This window comes from Topomyia yanbarensis, chromosome 3, assembly GCF_030247195.1.
Source record: "Topomyia yanbarensis strain Yona2022 chromosome 3, ASM3024719v1, whole genome shotgun sequence".
NCBI lineage: Eukaryota > Metazoa > Arthropoda > Insecta > Diptera > Culicidae > Topomyia > Topomyia yanbarensis.
Window position 1 is genome coordinate 81870436 of NC_080672.1, and position 24031 is coordinate 81894466.

The window sequence follows — 24031 nt, forward strand, 5'->3', positions numbered from 1 at the left end:
ATTAGGGATATCTTCTAAATATCACATGCACACAAATAGATACTAGATAGATCGTAAATCATGTACTAGGAACCATGAACCAGTTCACGATTACATGAATAATATCTTATGATTTCGTGAACTATTTCACGAGGAAGGATGTAGGATCGTGATTAGTATGCTAGGAATCATGAACCAGTTCACGAATACATGAATATTTAATGATTTCGTGACCTATTTCACGAAAACGAATGGTAAGTTGAGACCATTATACTAAGTATCATGAACCGGTTCACGAATACATGATGTCGTGAACTATTTTACGAGCACGGATATTGAATCGTAACTAATATATTAGGAACCATGAACCAATTCACGAATGCATGAATAATATTTGATGATTTTGTGAACCATTTCACGAGCACGGATATTAGATCGTGACTAATATATTAGAGATCATGAATAAGTTCACGAGGATTGAATGGATTCATGAATAAAATTCCGAAATTCCGAAATAGTTCACGAAAAAATAGCCAGAATATTTTGATTTTGTGAACTATTGTTCTTATAACTACGAAAAAATCATGAGTCAACCTTTGGTTTTATGAATAATTCTTGGCGGAAACCGTGGCTGAAGTTCACAAAACAAAAACAAATATTTCCACTAATGAAAATGTTATGCGGCGTTACTGAAGGGAATTTGAACATAATTATAAATGCCATGATTTTTGGTCATGGTCCTGTTTTCGTAACGTAAAAACGTGATTGTTACAGAATTCATGGCACTTTATTCACGATTTTGGGAACAATTTTTTTCCGTGTAGACGAGTGTTCCGCTCTTAGCAAAAAAAACAACCAACGCCTATTATTAGGTTGAAAGTAAAACTTTTAAATTAATCAAGAATAATAATCAAGATAATAGTTTTCCTTTTAAGCTAATGAAGAATAGTAATCAGACTAAAAACTTTATTTTCAAACTAAGATTATGCGTTGGTTGTTTTTTGCTAAGAGTGAAATACTTTTATATTTACCAACATTTTTTCGGTGTGTAGAAAGCATACACAGTTTTACCCCATTCAATTCATTTTAATATATATCCCCGTGAGATAAAATAACAAGACCTGGTCATCAAACCACTTTCTAGTAAACTAAATTAATTCTTGTCTATGGCTTTTTGGTGGTATTCAACATGGAAAATAGATCGAAATGGTGAGCGAAGTGAAAAGAATTATGCGAAAAAAATCTCCCAGAAGCAGGATTCAAATCCGCAACCTTCGAGACTCCGGCACTAACCCTGACGTCCCAGAAAGAACATATGATTATCGCACTGGCGACAGTGATCGTATTCTACCTGCAAAGCGAGATAACACACAGATGTAGCTGCCACCAACCACCATTGGTATCTAGCGAGGAAATTAAATAGATCAAATTTCGATAAAAGAAAGATCAGGGCTTAAAAGCCAGCTGGCAAAGTTCACTTCGGGGGAATTCTGGACGATCCGTTAATCGCTCAACACAGCCAAAATCAGTGAAAATAAAAATTTCATATTTTTAAAATAACCAGAGATGGTTATAACGATATCTCTAGGGACTGAAGAAACATATTTTAACAGCTTCGGTTTATTCAAAAGAGAGAAAAAATATTATCAAGGTCCTAAATTACTCCAAGGGGCTGATAAAAACAGGTTTTCACTGTACTCGGCAACCCTAACAATATGAGTATTTTTAGGACGCGCTTGACAAGTAAATGATGAAAATGGATGTTTGGAACCTTTTTTAAACCCAGTTAAGCAATATTTTTCATAACCCCAGCAACATGTGAACGGACTTGACAAGTAGATGATGAAAATAGATGTTTCAAACCATTTGGAAATCCAAGATGGCGATTTCTGGTTTAACAATATTCTTGGTAACCCTAATAATGAGTATTTTTGGAACGGGCTTGACGAGTAGAGGAGATGCTGGGTTCGATAAGTAAGGTCATTTTGAAAGCCGGGATACCAATTTCCGGTTGAGCAACATTTTCTATAACCAAATCAATGCTAATTATTATATCTATATCTACTCAATAATTGTATCATTCCGACAATACACATATTGTTGAGGTTATGGAGAAATTATCTAAACCGGAAGTCGCCAGCTTGTTTTTCAAAATTGCTTCAGACATCGATTTCTGTCATATACTCGTCAAACGTATTTCAAAAATTCAAAAAATATTGGAGGTTATCAAGATTTTATTTTAACCGGAAGTCGCCATCATGTATTTCGAGATGGCTTGAGACATAGATTTCCGTCATCTACTCGTCAACCCCATTTTGAATAAGCTCCACCGCAAAATTTGTGTCGTAGTAGGCCTGGGTTTTTGATCGGTTTCGATGAGAGGCAGACCTTTGATGGCTTGGCCGTCTCTCCGATTGACGGGGACCCGTCTAGAAGTGAGATCCGGAATACTTGTTACTGACCGGATGACGGGATACTGCACTCGTGTAAAACTATCACTGGGGTAGAAAGGTGTCACGACGATACGTTCCGGATGACGGTGTCGAGCTGTTAAAGACCTGGTGGCTGAGCTCAAGCGAAAAAAGATCCCGATAGCATAACCGAGTATTTGATTTTTTTTCGTGAAAGCAGAACCACAGGGATAAAAAGTGCAACCGATCACTCCGAGTACTTGATAGGATCTGAGATGAAACAGGTTTTTAAATAAATCAAAGAAAAAATTATCCAATGCACAGTGGTCGAAAGTGTCAAAAACGTGAAATTAATTCACTAGAGGCCAAACCATCGAATATATTCACAGGGTGTCTTTGGAGGAATTGTTCGTATGAATATTCCCCACAATCGGATTAAAATTAAATTAGGCATTGCTTACTATGATCGAACTAAAGAAATTAAATTGTGTAATGATGAGGTAGAAAGTTGGTGTCTTCAACAAAATTTTAGAAATGGTCATATTAAAGAATTTTGTTGAAGAACTTGAACTTGTAGGACTAAAGGTTATCGATTTATGAAGCGTTTTCATGGTAGCCCCCTTAAATTTAATTTTTTTAAATATAACTTTCCATTGTGATTTTTCGTGAAAATAATGCTCTACACAAATGCAATGGTATTAAAATCACATAATATTATAAAAATACTCATTCGTTTTTAAGCTATTTACGATTTTTACATTTTTTACTCCAACTTCAACTACGTAAACGAAAGAAAAGTGCAAACCAAAATGCACGAGCAGGTACTATTTTCAATGTCAGACTGCATAATAAAGGTGAAAAGGTTTGATTTGTGGCACTCTAGAACCCCATGAATAGAGTAAGCTTATTATAGTAGTAAAATATTTTCCAAAAAAAAACTTGGTTTGGCAGGCGATTTGCACGCGTGGTCTAAAAAGTCACATTTACATGACAACTATCAGTGTCAATCAATGTATTTATGTAAAAGAATAATTGCCAAAATACCTGTTGCCAGTTTTGAAGAAGCTCAGCTGTTTTGTGCTGGCCAGATCAGGTTTCCTGTCACTATGGAACTCTGGCTCAGAAATGGTACTCCTCTAACATCGTGCAAGTCGTACCCAAGGACAAAACACCTCCAAATTCGCCATATCGAAAAATGTTGAACAATTGTTTAGCGCAACCTTAAGGAAATCTTTGGAAATGAGAAACAGTTTGAAGCAATTTCGGCATCAATTAAAATGCACAACAATAGCGGTACAAAATCTAATGCAAGGTGCGAGGCGTGAAACCCGATAATTCGCAGTGGGGATATCGGGAGTCTAATCACTTGTTTATTGACATTTCCAAAAGAATTGCCTCATAAAATATATGATATTTGGTATTTCCATGTATCCTTTTCGAACACCACTCTAGAAAACCTTTATTCACCTTCTTTTGGGACTTGATTTTGCCACAAATACTGCGTAGTACTAGCTGCTTTATGAGGCATGGTGGGCACGTACCTCCCACATATTCAACCAAAAGATACTCCAGTAGAAAAAAGTTTGTACATCACGCTTTCGTGAATAATTGTTTCGTAAATCTATTGGAACTGTTAATTACGCTGTAGTACTTGCTGAACGGTGATAATTAAATCAAATGTCATCGGTCCACGATGGCTTCCTTGTGAAAAAGCCACAAAATTTCAAGTAAGATGTTGTATATACAATAGTGGCTGACGTATCAATTTGGAGAATTCAAACCATGAATAATAATACTCCTTGGAAACTTCAAAATAAATTGCTTTGATCCGTTGTCAATTCACAATAGTGACACTCTTAAAAAAACTGATTGCAGGAATGCCTCTTGAGTCATATAATGAAAACACCAGCGTAATTAAAAAACCATTAGTACTGGATACCTACAGTTAACAGGAACGTAATTCAACTAGACAAAGGCACTACTTTACCAATTTAAATCTCCAAAACCAGGTGCCACACACTCAAATATATCATTTTGAGAAGATAGCCAACAGGTACTTTGATCCTGGTTCACATTTTGAGTAAACACTAAACTAAACTAGTAATTGATTTCCCTGACTGTGATTTGTCAAATTCTTTGTCACTATCCCGTTAACGTTTCCTAAATTCCAAATTCTATTTTCCTAATCCCCCCATGAGCAAATTCTGGTCCAGGTGGCCAAAAAGATTTAGATTCGTGAAGCGAACCCGATAGCTTCCGAATTAATCTCTCACCTCGGTCTAATTGTATACTCACCAATCCTATTATGAACACCACGGTGTGTGACGCGATCAGGATCCATTCACCCGTCGACGGGTAGATGTAGTCCATCAGCAACTGCCGATACTCCTCGTAGGTCAGATTACAGTACAACGGATCTCCGACACAGGTCACGTTGTGATCGATGAAGCAGTTTTCGTTGTACTCCTCGACGTCGTATTCCTCCTTGTCGCACAGAACGTCATTGTGATTGTCCAGATTTACGATTGTGTAGTACGATGTAGCGGTCTGATTCTCGCCACTGCCACTGCCACCTAGTGACTTTGTGCCATTCGGTGGCGAAATGCAAGCTCCGACCGACGGATGAAAAGCGCTTCCGTTGCGACAAATTGCCCCATTAAAATTCAACATCGCGGGTTCAACTGATGGGATCGGAAACGCGTCTGTTTCGACCGATGATGATGATGCATCACCCGGGTCCAGCACTGGCAATCGCCGTTGATTTGTTGTATCACGCTTCACCAGTGCCCACTGCCTGCTTCCTTTTGATATGTTGTTTGCAACCACACCGCCTATTTGATTCGGTGCGGGTGGGCTTAGCGAGTTTGTTGTTTTCGGATAAATCAACGCTCGATTCATTGAGTCGCTGTCGTCGGAATATATGACTGCGGTGGTCGGACTGGAACTTGCGGAAGGATAGAATGTCCGATGATGATTGGTGGCACTAGTGGCACTGCCGGCACCGCTGATCTGGACGTTGCCCAAGCCCAGCACGGTGAGCAGTGCGATGGCGGTGAATCGCGGGACCGTGAATGGTTTGTGGGATATCATTTTTGGTGCTGCAGCTCCAAAAAGGCTACGGTTTGCCGGGAATGCTGAAAATAATGAAGACCGAAAGCGTTAGCTGTGAATGGAGAATATGTTGCATGGAAAAAGTTAATTATCATAATAGGATTAACTTTTGGTATAGTGCAGCAGAATAGTGGGATATTTTTATCATTTCGTAACAAACGTCAAACGAAGTTTATCTGTGTTTTGCAACGTAATTAATGGAGGAATACATACAATTATATATATGAGAGCAAGAAGCCTGTTGTCTCCTCTTCTTTAAGCCTGATTATGTGGAAAAACTTTACTATTTGAAAAGCCTGCACCAGCCCTCTAGCAACCCTATTCCAGCAGATAGAGGTTGACAGCGCACTACATTCGCGTCATGGTTGTAAAGCCTCAAACAAACTATGGAACATTGTAAGATGACATCATCTGAGTAAAAATACTCAAAAAATGACAGTTTAGTGAACGTGATTACGTGGTATTTGAACTCTTCTACTGAGTGGAATCAACAATTTTATCCAAGTAAGCGAACTCTATGAACTGTCAGAAAAGTGAGGTTAAACATTTCCATGGAATGTTACCTTGTTTTTGGCACTTGTGTTCAAGCATTGAAAACGAGCTTTTGTATTTTGTATCTAATACGATTAGGAAAATTGACACTTAATGACGAAATGTGGCATCATAATTTTCATTTTACTCAAATAATAGTTGTTTGAAATTTGTTTAGAGATTGTAACGTCGGTAATGCTGATGTGTCCTTTGCTCAGTATGAGGCTATATCTGCCTAACATCGGTCTGTTTACACAAAATCAAGCTGCATTTTTGAAAAATGTCCAGTAAAACTTGCGCCCACGCAAAAATCTTGACACACTTGTTGCCGACGTTAGATTGCCAATCTTCATTGAGTGATTAATTCCGAGAAAAAATCAAATGCTAGAATGTTTCTAAAAAATTACCTTTATTATAACTCAATAATTTCTCTGCTATCCAACCAGCCGCTTCCAAATGGAACTATCTGCTTACTTCTACGTATTTTCAAGCCTCGAAAGCTGCTACTGACAGGTATACGTTCACTCCAACACCCACAGCTAGCTCCCGTTTTCAGTTGTGAACTTTATTGTTCTCCTTCTCAGCGCCCTCGAAGTGTGCTACAGTTTTCACACCAACAGCAGCCCTGGAAGTGTCCTCGGAAAGGATAAAGTTCTTGATGTACTGATGCTGGACCGAAAGCCGATATTATTTTCTTCGTTCTGCGCCAAGTGAAGCCAACGGTGATGGTGTGGAATTGGTGCCATCCGGAACGACGACAGCCACCGCAGCCGTAGCAGCATTCCGGCTTTCCGATGTGGTTTTAGGTGTGAACAGGGCTTTTTCTGGTATAGGAACAACAATAGTCGAGCTCTGAAATGAAGGGAATGAAAAGAGCCCTATGAAAAGTGATGCATATTCAGGAAGAGTGTTGAAAATGAAACAAAGAAGGAGCCGAGTTGGACAATTTAATAATGAACCTTTGTTAGGGTATTTGTCGGAATTTTCAATAGTTCGTAATTTGTGTACAAACACATTATACGCAGATGATAGGGATGGGCGATACTTCAAAAAGTATCGATACTTTGGTATCGCGATACTTTTAGTTAATTCGATACTGAGTATCGATGTATCGACCGAAAAGTATCGATACTTCCGATAGTATCGATCAATACCGGACTTGTTTTTTTTAATTTCGGGAAAATCGACTATTTTCAATATATTTTGACAAAAAAATTAAATAATATATACGGGAAGGGTTCATAGTGCTAATAAGATCGCAGCACTAGGTCAACTCAAAATCGAACCGTTCATAACTCGGACAACCATTCTCATCGCCCCTATGGTTGCTCTAGATCTGCTAATTTATTAAATTTAGTAACCATTTGAATAGGATTTTTACTATTTTGATACCACGATGGTACTGGTTTACAAGCGCAATGTCTATGTAACTTCTCTACTCTATCTATAATTGCGGAATCGGAAGTCAGATAGTAATTAAGTTTAATAGCAATTGATCTACATTGTATCATTTATTTGAAATCAGATTTGCAAAAATTGGTCAAGAATTCACACGGCAATCGAAATCACACTTTATTCGTCCCAAATAGCGCTATCACAACTAGCAAGAAAAATTCGCTGGGATAAATGTTCATTGGAGAGGCGGCATCCGTCATCGTCCATGATTCTCCCAGCTAAGGAAAACAACCTTTCCGATGGCGTGGATGTCGCGATTGCTGGAATATATATTTTTGCCAATTTAAACAAATTGGGAAAGAGATGTCGCAATTCGTTATTCCACACGGCAAGGGGGTTTGTTTTTCGAGGCATAACTGTTCTGGAATAGAAAGCTTTGATTTCCTGTCGAGCAACGTTTACGTAGTCATCAGTCGAGTATGCCGTGGCAACCTGATTGACCAAAGTGTCGTGGAAATTCCATAAATTTCTTTTCGAATTTGATTCTCTGGTTACAATTGCTGTTGATGAAACATGAGCTGCGTTGGACTCGGGAGCTTCTTTTCTTAATTCGTTTACTATTACTTTTTCCATTAAACTGATCCCCTTCGAAACCGCTAAAGCCTTTTGAAAATGAACCTTTAAAAATCGAGGGTCCAATAGTGTCGCCATTGTGAGAAGCATGTTGTATTCGGCTTCCCCAAATCGTCGTACCATTTCTCCTGTTAGAAACTTCTTCAAGGATTGTGCACAGATGTCACGGTCAGGTATTTCAACTTTGGAAAGTTCCTACGAAAAAAAGAAAAAAAAGCAAATGTGACAAGCTTAGATATGCAAAACCATTGAACTTACTATATTTATCATCGAAATCAATGGTATAACCTTGCTAGCCGTCGTGGTCTTTTCCGCTGACATTTCGACTGTCGCATCATAAAATGGCCAAAGAAGGTCTAGTATAGATGCTAAAGTTGCCAGTTCTGCAGCTGTCAACATGTCCAAATCAGGAAAGTTAAGGGCTGCCACAGATACAATTTTTTGCATCTTCAGGAAACGATCGCACATCAAATATGTTGAGTTCCAACGCGTAGTAACATCTTGTATCAACCGAAGTAGCGTGCCCTCAGTAGCTCCTCCGTCTAACTGCACCTTTCTCAATTCATCCGCAAACTTGTAACTGGTATGTGAGAAAGTCACAATGTTTTTGAGTTTTTTAATTAGATCTGGTATTCCTGGAACGTATGGGATACGCTGTCCGTTTACCGATTTGAAACCCACCCCTGATGAGGGTATTAAATTTAGTGTATGATTAAAACATGCTAAATGTTTTGATTCCCCGAATGCTTCTTTCGCAGCAAGAACAATATTCGGAGCATTGTCAGTAACAACGTGCGAAACTTGCGTCGGTTTTAGACCCCAATGGTTACAAAACTGTAGTGATGCAGTCGCCAAATTGTCGTGTGTGTGTGCACTTGACATAGGCTCCACTCCCAATACTGCCGAATGCATTTCGTCATCGACTGCATAGTGCACAGTTACACCGAGGAAAGCTTTAGTATTGTGGGGCTCAGTCCACCCGTCCATTGTTAGGACAACAGCAGAAAGTTTTGAGAACTTTTCGCGGACGTGTTACGACAATCTCTCATACTTTTGTTCCATCTGTCTAGTAAGGGTTCTTCTGCTAGGTGGAGTCCATAGTGGCACTGTAGTTTTACAGAAATATTTGAAACCTACTTTTTCTGGCGTCGAAAGACAGAGATTGTCTTTAAGGACCATGAACAGTAACGCATCCGTTATGTCGATACTACGAGAACCACCATCTGCAATAGAAAATTTACATTTATTTTAATCATAGCGAGCATTAAAATTTTACTAGTTTTCTATTAAATTATCACAAGAAATACAAATAATAAGTAACATGATATCTAATTTTTACTGACTAATTAATAAATTAAAAGGGAAAAATATCGTTCTTACCTTGAAAAGATTTTCCACGTTCAATGACACAATGAAGAGATTGTTGCACCAAAGGTCTCGGTGAATCATTATTCCCCGTTTGTGGTCGTAATACGCTGCTCTTCGAAGCAGACCTTGACGCTGCACCACCACCGATAGAACCACCCTAATGCAAGATAAATTCAGTTTTTGCAATTCATATAGGAAATAAAAATATACTCACCGCTTCTATAATACTTGAAGACGAATCATCGTTGCTTTCGTGAGTACTGTCAAGATCGTCATTGGCGTTGGCATCAATTATCTGCTTGTTTTTAAATGTTACGTTCCCCTTTTCTCCAATTACAGCATCTTTGTGGTTCTCTTTAGTAATACCGTGCAGTGCCAGATGCTTCCATACATTGCTGGTATTACCGGATGTTGAATACATTTTGCGGCATATGCGGCATTTTGCTCCTTTCTCACCGTCAACTTTATTCAGAAAATTCCAGACACCACTTACTGAACGACTCATTTTGAGCTGCCCTACAGAAAAATAATAAAAAACTAGAATATTTCATGTTTGTAAGTAGAACTTCAAAAACTTACCGTCAGCGTGAAGTTACGTTATTTTACCAAAAACCGGAAACCCAAAATAAATTGCTGTTTTCAAAACTGCGTGAGCGGTTATTGGACGCTGGCGTAAAACGCTACTCCTGGAGTATATGAGATTTGTTCCAGTACCAGGAAAAACTAGAAGTATTCCGGAGCAAACAGAAAAATCGTTCCTGTATTCCATTCTCTTTTTTCATCTTATGGTAGCAAACCGGAGTAAAAAGGAGCAACTTTTTTGCTTCTGTTTGTTCTGGAGCAACTGGAAGCAAGAAGCGCGTACTGGAACAAACCTATTGATATTGACCTTTCTATTCCCAGTAAAAAAGAAAAGGCACTGAATAACGAAATAATGAAAACAAAATATTGTGCACTGTAAAAATCGGTCGAGGTTAGGTATTTTGCGATGAAAACAAACCAATTCCCTTTGACTTGAGTTTGCATCTGCGGTTGTAAATGAGCTGTCAGAAATCTTAATAGAGTATAATCTGTAACTCTATTAGTGTGTTCAACGATTCGTTTTCCTCCACCTGTCATAGATGGAAGACAACAAATCGAAAATAATTTTTCGGTTCAATTATTTTCATGGTGGAACCTAAAAAACCGGTATTGTAGGTCTCCGGAATAAGTTTTAGAGCGACGTAGACCATTCCAACACTATTAATACTTTAGGTGAGCTATTTCTAAATTGGCTGGCAGTTTTACATATGATAGCTGGAGGAAAACAAACCCCCCAGGTAGTGTGTGAAATCATTTGTATAGAACTCTATTAGGCAATCCATGAGACATTCCTGATTAGCTGATTATTTCTTCTGACAAAATCCCCAATTCTATCCAACTTCAAACGAATCGGACTAACGATGTATGGTCGTCGGACGGGTTTTTCTGTTCGCAGGAGCAAACTTGTTGATAAAACCCTTGACTGAATTTTCAAACAAATGTCGTGGTGCCTAATGACAAAAAACGGAGAAAAAATCAACTCTTACCAGGACAATAATGTTAAGGGTGGAAGCATTATTCATTTTTGAGTGTGTTGGGAAATAAACGCCAAAAATGTGTGACGTCACATTTTCAGAAAATGATTACCCCACAGGCAAAAAGCAACTTTACAGTAGCTTAAGGGGTATTTTGTGAATTTTTTCAGCAGAGTATAACAACCTCTGTCATTTTTTTTATCAAGCTGTGATTATTTCTTATCAATTTCTCAATGAAGGTTATTTTAATGAATACACTATTAAACATTAATTTTAAATTTTGGATAAAGTCCAGTTTACAGTTCTGGAAATGAATCACGGCATTTCGCACGGGATTTTTGCAGTGTAAATATTTTGTTTTCATCACGAAATAATTCAGCGCCTTTTCTTTTCAACGGGAATAGAAAGGTCAATTGACCTTTCTATTCCCGTTGAAAAAGAAAAGGCGCTGGATTATTTCGTGATGAAAACAAACCAATTTCCTTTGACTTGAGTTCGCATCTGTGGTCTGTAAGCTGTCAGAAATCTTAATGTTATTCCGTAGATTTTCGATTTTTGTCGAATTTTTATTTCGCTCTTCAAATTCGACAGCAGCACCAATACATAGGAAAATATTCCCACCCTTTACGTATGGTTCTGAGACGATACCACGCGCGAGTATCGTTCAAAAAGTATCGATACCGATACTTTATGACATCTTGAAGTATCGATACAAAATTACTCGATACTTTCAGCAAAGTATCGATACCGTCGGTATCGTTACTAGTATCGCCCATCCCTAGCAGATGACTCCATTGAATTCGTGTTAGCAGAACATCGGGTGACATGTTTGATTGCTAAACGTAGCAGCCATATTCGGCTGCAGGGAAGGGAATATCATGTTTAGGGCCGATTAAAGGAGAAGATGTAGTAAAACGCACCCCTAAGGAAATATTGATCGTAACTTAGCAATAGAAAATTAATTGGGAAAATTTTATTAATTATATCGTTTAACCAACATTTTCCTCTGCTATCGCATTTATAACGCTTTGTAAAACATTCAAAAACATGGAAAATATTATTTTTTTAAATTATTCCAAATTGCTCTTTGAACAAAGCGGGGCAAAACGCACCTGTTTGAGGATAAAATGCACCACAATAACGGAGTAGAATGCTCGGAGAAGAAGCACGTAGTTTTGTAATTTGTTGTCTGTAGGGATTTCACGAAAGTGTGAATTAAATCACCTTAGACTATGCAATTATTAGGTTTTCAGAACGATTCTTCTGTTTTAGAATAAAGTATCAGCAAGATCAAAGAAGAAGGCATTTTGCCCCCGATGGAGCTATGATATAAATATAGTAAAAAGAGAATTAATTGGTTGATTTTGCATATATCAACGGACAGAAGACCGAAGAACGGTAAAAATAGTACTGGAATGTACTGATATAATGGTAAAACAGCATTTATATGAGCTGAAAATCTTTATGTTTATTGCTCGGGCTGCTATTGATATACTGTTATCAAACATTGACACACTATGTATACTATGGTGGAATTCCGGCTGATGTTACCTTTTTCTAGAAAGTTTCAGCAACTTTCGATGTAAACAAAGTGTGAATTTTTCTCCAGCGGTGCGTTTTACCCCAGCATTCCTTATCTAGTGAAAAAGCCTGTGTATTTCGCAATTGCAACGTTTATGATTTCTTAATTATCCTAGCTTACGAATGTATGGGTGATCAGTGATCACTGATCACGTTAAGCTACGAACAAAGAAGTTTTCTAAATCAATTAAGAAGCGTTTTGGACATTCTTTTGATTAATTTTTTTTTATTTCGATTATAGAAATTTTACCCTTAAGGTCATTCGCCTTTCCAAGTTAGAAAAATCTCTCATGAAAAATTTCTAACCCTATGTACAGGGGTCGGGACTAATGTGGTTTTCGTTTGAAGCGAAACTGAGTCAGTTTCTAACCCCAACTGCTGTCAAAATGTATGAACTGACAGCGGTTGGGGTTAGAACCTGACTCAGTTTCGGGTTCATGAAATGAAATCGCCATAAAGGTGTGCGTCGCACCGCCGCCGCCGCGCCTCGCCAACGATTGCAGGAAAAATAGTAAGCACGCCAGCGTGGCGCACACCTCTAGTCGGGTCTTGAACCCAGGTGCGCTGCGTACAAGGCAATCGATTTACCAACTACGCTACGCCCATCCCCTTTTGTTCAATATGTGATTGATACTCTTTGAAGTTATTTTTCAATATCGCGTAAGTATAATCATCAAATCGACGTAACAGGCTTAGTTCAAAAAGTAATGTGCAATATGTGTAAATCAAATATATTTTTTGGGGTTTCGGCCAACTAAAGTTTAGTAAGTATAATTTTTGACAATTTATTAAATTATCTTGACCTTTCTCTAGGGTGACCAAAAGTTCTGGTTTCACAGGACTTGACTTGGTTTTTAACTGACTGTCCCGGTGTCTTAGGACTTTAAGGAAAATGCTTGATTTGTCATGGTTTTTCTTCTCTAGGCCAAAAGTTTTTTTTTGCTTAGAAGGATTTCGCGCCAACTCGAACAAATGTTGGCAGCACCCTCTCAGATTTTATTGAAACTTTCTATACATGAGAACTTTGTCACAAAAAACCACTTTGCATACATTATTTTTTCAAAAATAATCTATACATACTGTCTTTTGAAAAGGGCCAAACTTTTTTTTACCAATTTTTTTTTCAAATGGCTATATTCTAAAACTGACACATCCCACAAAAAAATGTTGTAGGAGTGATTTTTAAAAAAATTAGTCAAATTTTTGAACAAAAATATTGAAAAAAATTTTCATTGACACCTACACCGAAAAAAAATCGATTTTAAAAATTTAAAGTCGATGTACAAAAAAAACCCATTATTGATTTGGATGAAATTTTGTCCCAAGATAGGTAATTATGTTCCCTACCTATCGTCAAAAATTCAAGTTGGGCACTTTCAAGGAAAAAAAAAGTTATTTGAAAAAGACTTCCGTGTCCAAAGTGATTTTTTTTCAGTGCATTTTTAATCGAAAACTAAACCAATGAAAGTCATAATCACCTCAGAATCCAATAAAACTCAGTTTGTAAAAAGATATTGTCTAATTTAGCATTAAGTATATTTTTATTGAGGGGTTACATACCTTTTCATTCTTCATAAAATCGAAAAAATTTTATACTTTATCTGAAAGTACAACTCCTTGAGAATGTTTTCCCGAATTTTCAAAAGTGAAATGAGTTTGCCAAATGAAACAAAAGTACCCATGCTACGGGATAACACGATTTCCATCAACTTCAATAAAACTCGTGTTAGACCCACAGTACAGGAAGTGGAACAATTAGTTAAAGTGAAAATGGAGCTTAATCTCGCTGAAGTTACGTACATTCAGCTACATCACGTAAAAAACGGTGTTTTGATCACGTTTAGAAGCTTAGCACAGGCCGAAAACTTCAATGCAAAGAATAACATGCAACACGAGGTCGAATTTAATAACACCAGAATCAAGATCCCCGTGTATATGGAAAACGACATGGTGGACGTGCGTATCCATGATTTGACCCCGCGCACTAAAGAAAGTTTACATTAAACGAATCATGTCGCAATATGGAGAAGTAGAATCTATTACGAATGACAACTGGAGAAATTTTTTCACCGGCATTCCCAACGGCATTTGTATTGCGAGGATGCGAGTGACTAAACCAATACCTTCTTACATGACTATCGAATGCAAATCACCGAAGGATGGCGTGACCTATAAGCAAACAACGCTAATCACTTATCCCGGGCAGACCCCAACATGCCAATTCTGTAGCCATACAGCCCACTACGGAAAAACATGCGCCGAAGCAACTAGTCAAAACTCATTTACTACAGCCAACTCTAACAAGCAACCACCTTCAGATAAACCAAAAACAACGATCCAATTAACTAATAATGCAGGTACAACGACCACGACAACCGCTCCTAAACCAACAACTAGCATCGCCAACAAAGAAGCAAATACCGATGAAGATGGATTTACAACAGCGACCCGTAAGAACAAGAAACAAATAAGAACCTCTGATCGTGAACAGCAAGAAAGCAGTACCGATGATGACATGGACGGGAAAGAAAAGGATTCAACACGCAGCAGCAAACTGCGTCAACAAGATCTGGCAGACCGATATTGTTAGAATTTTTTTTTTCATTTTTACTTATTGTAAAAAAAATAAAAGACTCAGTTGTGCTAACGCATTGAGCCGTTTCAAATAAATCTTTAGAAAAAAAATATCCTAGCAAAAGTCTTCAACCAGCAATGGGTTCGGGAGGTTCATGTACTCCTGTCCATGATGCCCCACATCGTTGCGTGTGAGTGTTTGTGTATGTGGCAAACTCTCATTCTTTTCAGTTTCTCAGCAATGGCTGAACCAATCCCATTTCGAATGAAAGGCCTAACACTCAAACACAATGCTCTTAAATTGTTCTGATGTTTAGTTTCCAAGGTATGGATATTTGTGAAGCTATTGTATTTTTGCAGTTTTTTTTTAAGAATAACTTTCAAAATCGACGACGTGGAGAAAAAACTGTATATCCCCACAATGCTCATAAGAATATCTTATGAACCAGCTATAGTTTTTTGATTTTGGACTATTAAAAAAAAATCAACATGCAATCAATTATTAACTCCAAAAGAGCTTATTTAGGCGGACAGCCATTTCTTTTAATATTGTATTTATACAGATCAATCCACTATATTTAACATGGTGTCCGGTCATTTGGCCGAATGCCATTTGGCCGAATGCCATTTGGCCGAATGCTGGTCGGCCGAAGAGGTTAATTGGCCGAAGAGGTCATTTGGCCGAATGTCAAATGACCGAACGGGTTAATTGGCCGAATGCTATTTGGCCGAACAGGTCAATTGGCCGAATGCCTTTTGTTCGGATACAATTCGGCCGAACGCCATTTCGCCAATACGAGTGTTTAGTTGAATAAAACATGATCAAATGACAACGCGACTGTTTGACCTCATAATTCTATTAATCACACTAATTGACATCGTACTTGATTTATTTGTCTTGTATTATTTGTGAAGTTCATTGAAAAAATCGTGTTATCTTCCTTTTTTTTAACATGAGCTGTTCTTGCTATACTTTTTTTTAAATATTCATCCACATGAACTTACTACAATGTTTTCCTTTTCTAGTCGATAATAAACACATCAGATAGGTGCAAACCTATATTTTATTGTCTTACACAGCGTAACTCGCCGGTTAAATATACATATTTTTTTCAGCAGCACGCAGTAGGAGAAATTTTTTTTGGACATCGTCATTTGTATAGTACATTGCCAATTCATGTGTCTCCCGTGATTTTTTTTGTGGAAAATGTATCCTTAGTTCTTACAAAGTTTTCACCACTCCTGAATCCATTAACCCCAAAAAATGTCGTTATTTTTAACCTTTCACTGTAGTTCAGCGATCTCGACATGATAATTTTCCGTATGTATGGTGGCCATGAATATACCGGTCCAATCACATCTTGAACTGTAAAAAGGATATCGTTTGAGTTTTAATTTGCAACCATTTAAGGTTGCCATGGAATAACGAAACAATGTTTGCAAAGAGGTAAAACTTATTTGTTCGATCTGAATAGCGAATGCTAGATCATTTCTAAACGATGAAGGACGAAAATCGTGCTTGTGAACTATTAAAGAGCTCCCGGGGTGGAGACGTGCTGTTAGTTAATGGATACTTGTATGTTACGAAGAAACGTGTAAGTTTGAATTGTTTAATTTCTCATGCAATTCTGAATACTAAAAAATGTAAAACTCTAGGATGATGATCTGCACTATTGAGAATGTAAGCGAAGAAATCACACTTCAAATTCCACCAAAAACTGCTCAGCAAGAATAAGCACACCGATTAAGGTCACATTGTTGTAACTCAAGGCCGAATTAGTCATCCCCATGAGCCTGATCCAACTTTAATCGAAGAGTTGAGGTTGCGAATCACGATGAAACGAGTAGCAGCGGAAGATAGTGGGCCTCCTGCCAGGATTGCAAGGAAAATTGGAACCAATTTTACGCCGGAGGTGTAGCACCGACTCTTGAAAAACGCGCAAATGAAAATTATAAAGCGATCTCGGCCGGTAGCTAGCGAGCTTGCACCTGACACGTTGACCAATTTCACTGTTCCAGACAAATATAAGCTTACTCTAGCGGGTGCACAATTCTATAGAGACAAAATCGAAAGTGAAGGTAATGTAGCTTTTCTTTTCGGGTCAGATAAAGATATCCGTAGATTAGGTCTTGCACGCTACTGGGTTGCAGATGGCACATTTGATACTGTGCCTGGATTGTTTCGGCAGCTGTTCACTGTTCACGCCAGTATTGGTCCGAATCATGTCAACACGGTTCCAATGTTTTACGCTTTAATGACCACAAAAACGAAAATTTTATATCGACGGGTGCTCGAAGAAATGTTGAGCACAGCGAACACTCTTGAAACGGATCTAGCTCCTGTTCTCATTCTAACCGATTTCGTAAAAGCGATCATTAATGCGTTTCACCTGGGACGGGACATGCGAAGACGGTCTTCTTTTTCCCTCTCGGTTTTGTTGTTATTTTGCAAGGAAAAGTTCGCTCACAATATAATTTCAAGCAAAGGTCAATGATAGAGCTGTGCAGATGAGGTACAGAGTTGTGACGATGATGTACGGAAAATGACGTAGCTTTCACATGACATAAATTATGTTATCATTCATATGAATAATCTGATTATAGCTCCATTATCCGTAACTGTCAAGTAGTAGAGTTTTGTACCTATTTTTATCTAGAGACAATAATTTTTACCTAGAGCCGAAATATAAATAACTGTTTACAAGAATTTTGAATTTGTCTTGTCATAGACTAATAGATCGCAATCGATTGATCAATTTTACCGGTCTGATATAAACAGAGCAATTGCATAACCTTTCTGCTGAGAAAGTTAAACTAATTTTTACGCACACATTATTTTCCACAAATTTGAACGAGAGACGCAATGTTTCATAAGTTGATTCAGTTGTGCAGGTTATTTTTGCTATGGCAACCCAAAATAAGAGGAAAAGAGGCTTCTAGTTCTAGATTTTCTGTACTCCTCCCTGCGGGAAACGCGGAAACAGGTTACTATGATTATTTAACAGAACTTTGTTGGCTGTTTTTGAATTGACAGAAGTGTGCTACCACGGCTCTCAGAAGCGAGGCTTGCTACTCCGCGAATTCTGCGGTGACGTCAGAGAAATCGTTGAGATAAACAGACGGATTTCTAGAAAGTTGATAATTGAAAATATTTAAACTCTTACTATGAAAAAAACAATGTGCAACGAATTCTCGACGTAATTTACGCCATAATTATACTAGACACCAGAGGTAAAAATAATCGAAGCTCTTATTTGACGGCTGAAAATGAACATGTTGCGATTCGCGGTGAATAGAAAAAAATATTCATATGCTTACAAAAGCATATGAAACAACAATCATCATCGCTTACATTGTGCCAGGGCCTACTTTGATGAGTTTGATTCGTTACTGTATGGTCACATCGTGTAATAATCGGAACCAAATGAAAAACTGCATGGATGAATGGCCGGTTTGTTCATTTAACGTTTTCAATTCTGCTGGACACAGTATATAATCAGTGCAGCCATGTGATTAGTAGCGAAATTTGGGAATTTGACTGCATATCATAGAAAACATATCTAACCGTTATTTCCTATTCCCAGCATAGGTTTTGGACATCGGCATAGCTTCCTTCCCTGGTAACATTTGAAGTTTTATGGTAGTTTTATAGCCACTCATAAAACTTAGATTACCCTTGTAGCGTGCTATAAAACTTTGAATGCTGCTTGGGTTGTGATCTATCAGGTGCCGATCATTCGGTGGCAGCAAACAAAATATGAATTTTATTTAATTATTTTTATTATTATTTAATGAATTAAAATATCAACAAAAGAATAAATTAATAAAATATTCTACAATTACTACTTAAAAATGATTCAATCTACAATTTATTTATCTGACAATCTCCAATCTTATTCACACAAGGTGATGGCAAGTTTTTCATAGTGTTTAACTAAATTTATGAAATAATTATTTAACTGATTATTCAAAAAATACTCCTCAAAATTTTCAATAAATATATTCGGCATTAATTCTTCACTGTCTAATACAAATATGCATTTGTCGGTCGCTAAGGTGATCAAACTCACGAATGGAATTATTTGTTTGTTAGAAAATAAAGTAATATTTTTTTAAATATTATTTTTTTTCAATAAAAATCTATATAATAAAGCAACAATTGTAGCAATCTAATAAATGCATCCTAAAATAGCCTGGAATTTATTTTTTGATACCAAATTCTTAACTTTCTTAGTTTTGTGGCAATTTCATTATTGAGCTTTTATATAATTGATGCACAATTACAGCAGCGTAAAATCAATTAAACGAAAAGTGGCACATCATCATGTTTTACCGGCGTCGGCGGTAAAACATGATGATGAGTTATGTTCTACCATAGACCATGCATTATACTTGGGTGCAACGCCCAACTCCTACTTAGCAGAAGGCAAAGAATTCTTCACATTTCCTTTCGATCGTGTCCATATGAGCCTGCCTAGTCCTAGTTTTCCGTTCTAAATTTATAACTGATTCGTTCTAGAATACCTATCCGTCTTTCAATTTCATTGCTTTCGTTTCTCTTAGCCTCAAATTAGCCGAAAATAACCAACAAAATCGATCCAGTAGAACCTTGCGGCAATTAAAACATAGTAACAAAATCAATTATTTGGAATATTTATTCTTTTTATTAATTGCCAATATACCGGGAGCAGCGCGGATAGAAAAAAATCTTCTTTAACGCATTCTGATAGCAATAGGAACTTCTTTCCACCTCAAAATATATCTAAAGATTTTTTAACAAAAGCATATAAATATAGATTCAAAACAAATTTTATAAATGCGAAAATTTTGTTTTTAATACGTCATAGAGTTTGCCAGTAAATAACGATACTGCCCATTGCTTTCAAGAAAATGAAAATCGTCAAGATAGGTCCGGTTCGCAATGACAGGCCATTGCCGGTTCGCGGTGACATTTGCTTTTTTTCACTTTGCACGTCCCGTCCCAGCGTTTCACCATGTATTCCCAGATGCCAAACAAGCAGGATGCTTCTTTCACTTATCACAAAACTTATGGAAATGTGTACAAAAACAAAAATTGGTACCACCATTTGGGTCATCTGACAGCGAGTTCTATCTATCATATAAATCCATTCAAGCACTTCCTTCCTGCTCGTGATACACCCCGAGGTTTGGAGATAGTATCTAGTCGCATTCCGGAGGCTATGCGTCCGGTGATGGATTATTTTCGAGAAGTTTACGTTCTTGGCCGAGTAAAAGCGAGCAATAAATCCCAACGCTGCAAGCCGCTGTATCCTCCATCTTTATGGTCGGTCTTCGAAAATGTAAAAGTCGGGTTACCCAGGACAACCAACCAAATCGAAGGTGGATGGTCAAAGATACTAGGAGAAAAACATGTAAACCCAATCAGAATGATGGCAGAAATACAACTAGAGCAAATTCAGCAGCTCGAGTAGATGCATATTTGGCAGGAGGGGGAACTAGTGAAAAGAAGGAATATTAGCGCAGGGATGCCAGATTTTTAAAGATAGTAAATAATTTTTTTTTAAATCGTCTATTTGACACGGCTCATAACGGTAGCTTAACGGAGCCATGGATCTTTTATACGTTTACAATACATGTAAAAATAAAAATACAAACACAGAATTCATTAATTGGATCTCGTGCGCGCAACTTTTTATTGCGAGCGGAGACCTTCTTTCGCGAGGTCTGTTGGCAAACAGCGTCAGGGGGGTCATTTAATCTCTTATTTTTCACGTCCCGGTCGAAGCTGGCTTGGTGTCCGGGATCAGATGATCTCCCTTGCTTCTTGCACTTATTGTTGATCAGTGTAAATCCGTCGTCATTGTTACTGCATTCGTTGCCGATGTTGCTTACAGCTACTGTTGGGGTGCTGGATGATTCTTTTGCGGTTGTCATTATGGTCTGAACAGCTGCCACAAATTTGGCCACCGTTTGTGGTTCAGGCATTGGTATTGAAAACTCTGTTTTAGGTTGGTTTGCCGTAGATGAGTTGGCAATCGGTTGAGATGCATTTTCCTCTGCATCTTCCGCGCAAAGTTGTCCATGATGAGCTGTCTGATTACAATACTTGCACGTAGGAGTTTGCCCCTCATGGGTGCATAGCGTAGTTTGCATAATTGTAGTTCCGTGAGTTTTGAGTTTTATTGTCAAGTAGGAGGGTATAGGCTTTTCAACCCCCATCCTCACTACAAAAACGCCGTTAGGAGTACCCGGGAAGAAGTTTCTCCAAGTATCAGGTGTAACGGATTCTACTTCTCCGTATTGCGACATGCATTTTTCAATTGGCTCAGGAGGGGTACGAGGTGATAGGTCATATAACCTTACATCTATATAATCATTCTCAATATATACGGGAATCTTGATTCCAACGTTGTCACTTTCAACCACGGGTTTAAAGTTGTTCTTCAAAACGAAACGCTCGGCTTGTGCTAACGTGTTGAATGATATTAACAGTACATTGCGAAGATGATGATACTGAAGGTACAAGACTTCCGCAAGCCTAAGTTGCATTTTTACCTTCAGAAGGCATATCAGTTCACTAAAACTCGGTCATTTTAAACAAAATTTAAAGTCAACGACCGCAGCGTTGGGTCGGAGTAGAGCTTTTTCGTCAACTTTTATCATGATGACAATAATAATCCGATATTTCCTTTGTTTTCGAGACAATGTACACTAGATCGAGAGGCCTGTTGTTCACTTGGCTCGATTGTACGTCTGACTGCGGCAGAAGTAGAAAGTAGACTGTAGTAAATAATTATGAAAAGTATACTGTCGAAGACTATATAAAAGTGATCGCCTCAAATCTGCTTAAGGATTGATTTATATTGTATTAAGTATGGGTTAATAAAAATGAATTTATATTGAATTTGAAATTAATCTTTGTATTTGAAAAATGCCGTAAAATATTTCAAACTTTTTCTCTACGACTCAATACCGTAAATATGACTGAAATTTCGCTATCACAACTTTAGTTACTTATCTCAATTCCACACAACCAATGATCAGTTAGTCAACGGTATAGGGCCAAAAGTTATATTGCTCAATGACATTCGACCAAATGGTATTCGACCAAATGACCCATTCGGCCAGATTTTCCATTCGGCCAAACGACCCTTTCGGCCAAATAGCATTCGGCCAAACAGCATTCGGCCGGATGGCCCTTTTGGCCAAATGTATTTCGGCCAAACGGCGTTCGGCCAAACAGCTTTCAGCTAAATGACCTAGAACCATCTTAAATGTTGATAAGTTTATTTCAAGTGATTTTATCGAGAAGATGCCTTTAGTAAATTTATAGCTCATACTTTCGAAAACAACTTTGCTGAAGACACCGAGTACACGCGTTAGAACACGAAATATTTAATCCAACGTTTCTCAGTTAGGTTTTTTTTGTTATAAGAAAGGTTTCTTCATAGGTCATTTTTTCGTCATTCAATTGTTTTTTTTCTGAATTTTGTTGAATAAACTCGACGTATTCAAACTCAGATGTTTTAAGCTGACTTTAAGATTCTATCGTACGGCCACTATTTTGGAATACACCATCTTTCCTAAGAGACTCGTTTCTTGTCGCGCTATTTCGCTGATAGAGCAAATCAGCTGCAAGAAAGTGAACGGCATTCAGTGACTTACGCCCTATATAAAGTCAATAGGCGAACGAACGCCACAAAATGCAAATCCCGCCAATAAGATTGGCACTGCTGGTACCAATCAGTTGCTAGAGGAACAAGGAATAAATATGGAAATTGAACTTCCCTGATGGATTTGTCAAGCAGGAAGTTGCGCGGGAGTTCATTTCTATTTTGGTCGATTCACGCCCCCGCCCCGTCGGTTGTGCTGTTTCGACATACAAGTTGTTGTCATCGATTATTTGAGTTTGATAAATGGCAAAATGATTGAACATCTGGCTGTGATTTATTGAGGCACTTGAGGTTGAGTATATTCTATGAGAGTGCATGTTAGCGATACAGTTAACAGTTAACTTCATTTTTTTGAGAGTTCATTAGAAATTAGTTAATAGAAATTTTTATCGGCGATTCGGTGCGCTCAAAGCATGTTGCAAAGAATTTTTATAAATCCGTGTAAAAAACACTAGCGAACTATCAAAGATCAACACTCTAATATGTATATTTGTGACCGGCAAGGTAAAAATCAAAAAAAAAAAAAAATAAAAGTTGTTTCGTTGTAAAATCGTTCTAGTAGTTTGTCAAACTGTTTCAAACTTGTTCTAGGGTGGGTGCTCCTATAGTTGAGGTGTACCAATAGTTGCAGTAGTGGGTTATACGCCTAACTAAGATACCAACTATCAACAAATATTTTTTTATCGATTCATCGCACTAAAATTATGCGACAATAAAACTGTTATCCTTGAAATTTGCTCAAATAACTATTGAAAAAAAAATTTTTCTTAGAATTTTGAGCTCCCTTGCACCTATAGTTGATGTAGTGTACCTATAGTTGCAAGTCCCATAAGAAAGCAATGGGATTTGCAACAATAGGAACCGAAATTAGCGATTGCACCACTATTGGTACATGTGTTCCTATAGTGGTACAAGCGGTTTTGAATACATAAATTGGTTACTAAGCCATCTTTATATTTTTCCTATGAAGTAGGGACTGAAAGCTTTCGTTTAATGTATTAACATTGCCCATAGGTCTATTAATCGATTTTTTATCAAAAGTTTTCCTTAAGCATGCGACTATTGGTACATCCACCCTAGTTAATTTCGAAAATTTTATCTCTACAAAGCTAAGTTGTGAGGATAGTTTTTCTAACACTTTCCCCCAGATAAGATGGCTCAAAGTTTTCCTAGCAACTCCCTCCCACTGGCTGTGACAGCAAGATAACCACTTCTGATGAGAGCAACAAACAATAAA

At 37.7% G+C, this 24031-nt stretch overlaps 2 protein-coding genes across 4 annotated transcripts in view; both read right to left on the minus strand.

Annotated features, from left to right (window-relative positions):
- LOC131690024 (orexin receptor type 2-like) overlaps positions 1-24031 on the minus strand; it is a 651430-nt gene that overhangs the window by 327881 nt on the left and 299518 nt on the right. For 2 of the 3 annotated variants that reach the window (XM_058975468.1, XM_058975466.1), the window contains exons 4-5: positions 6440-6884; positions 4686-5524 (exon numbers count right to left, since the gene is read on the minus strand). In XM_058975468.1, the coding sequence (XP_058831451.1) occupies positions 4686-5480 (795 nt within the window). In that variant the 5' untranslated portion in view covers positions 5481-5524; positions 6440-6884. The remainder of the gene's footprint in view (positions 1-4685; positions 5525-6439; positions 6885-24031) is intronic. The other variant, XM_058975467.1, reaches the window with a different exon arrangement.
- On the minus strand, positions 7068-11335 carry LOC131690025 (uncharacterized). Its single transcript, XM_058975469.1, has 5 exons — positions 10008-11335; positions 9643-9944; positions 9441-9585; positions 9198-9283; positions 7068-8255 (listed from the first exon to the last, which is right to left on the minus strand). The coding sequence occupies exons 2-5, from the start codon at positions 9931-9933 to the stop codon at positions 7605-7607; spliced, it is 1173 nt and encodes a 390-aa protein (XP_058831452.1). The 5' UTR covers positions 9934-9944; positions 10008-11335; the 3' UTR covers positions 7068-7604.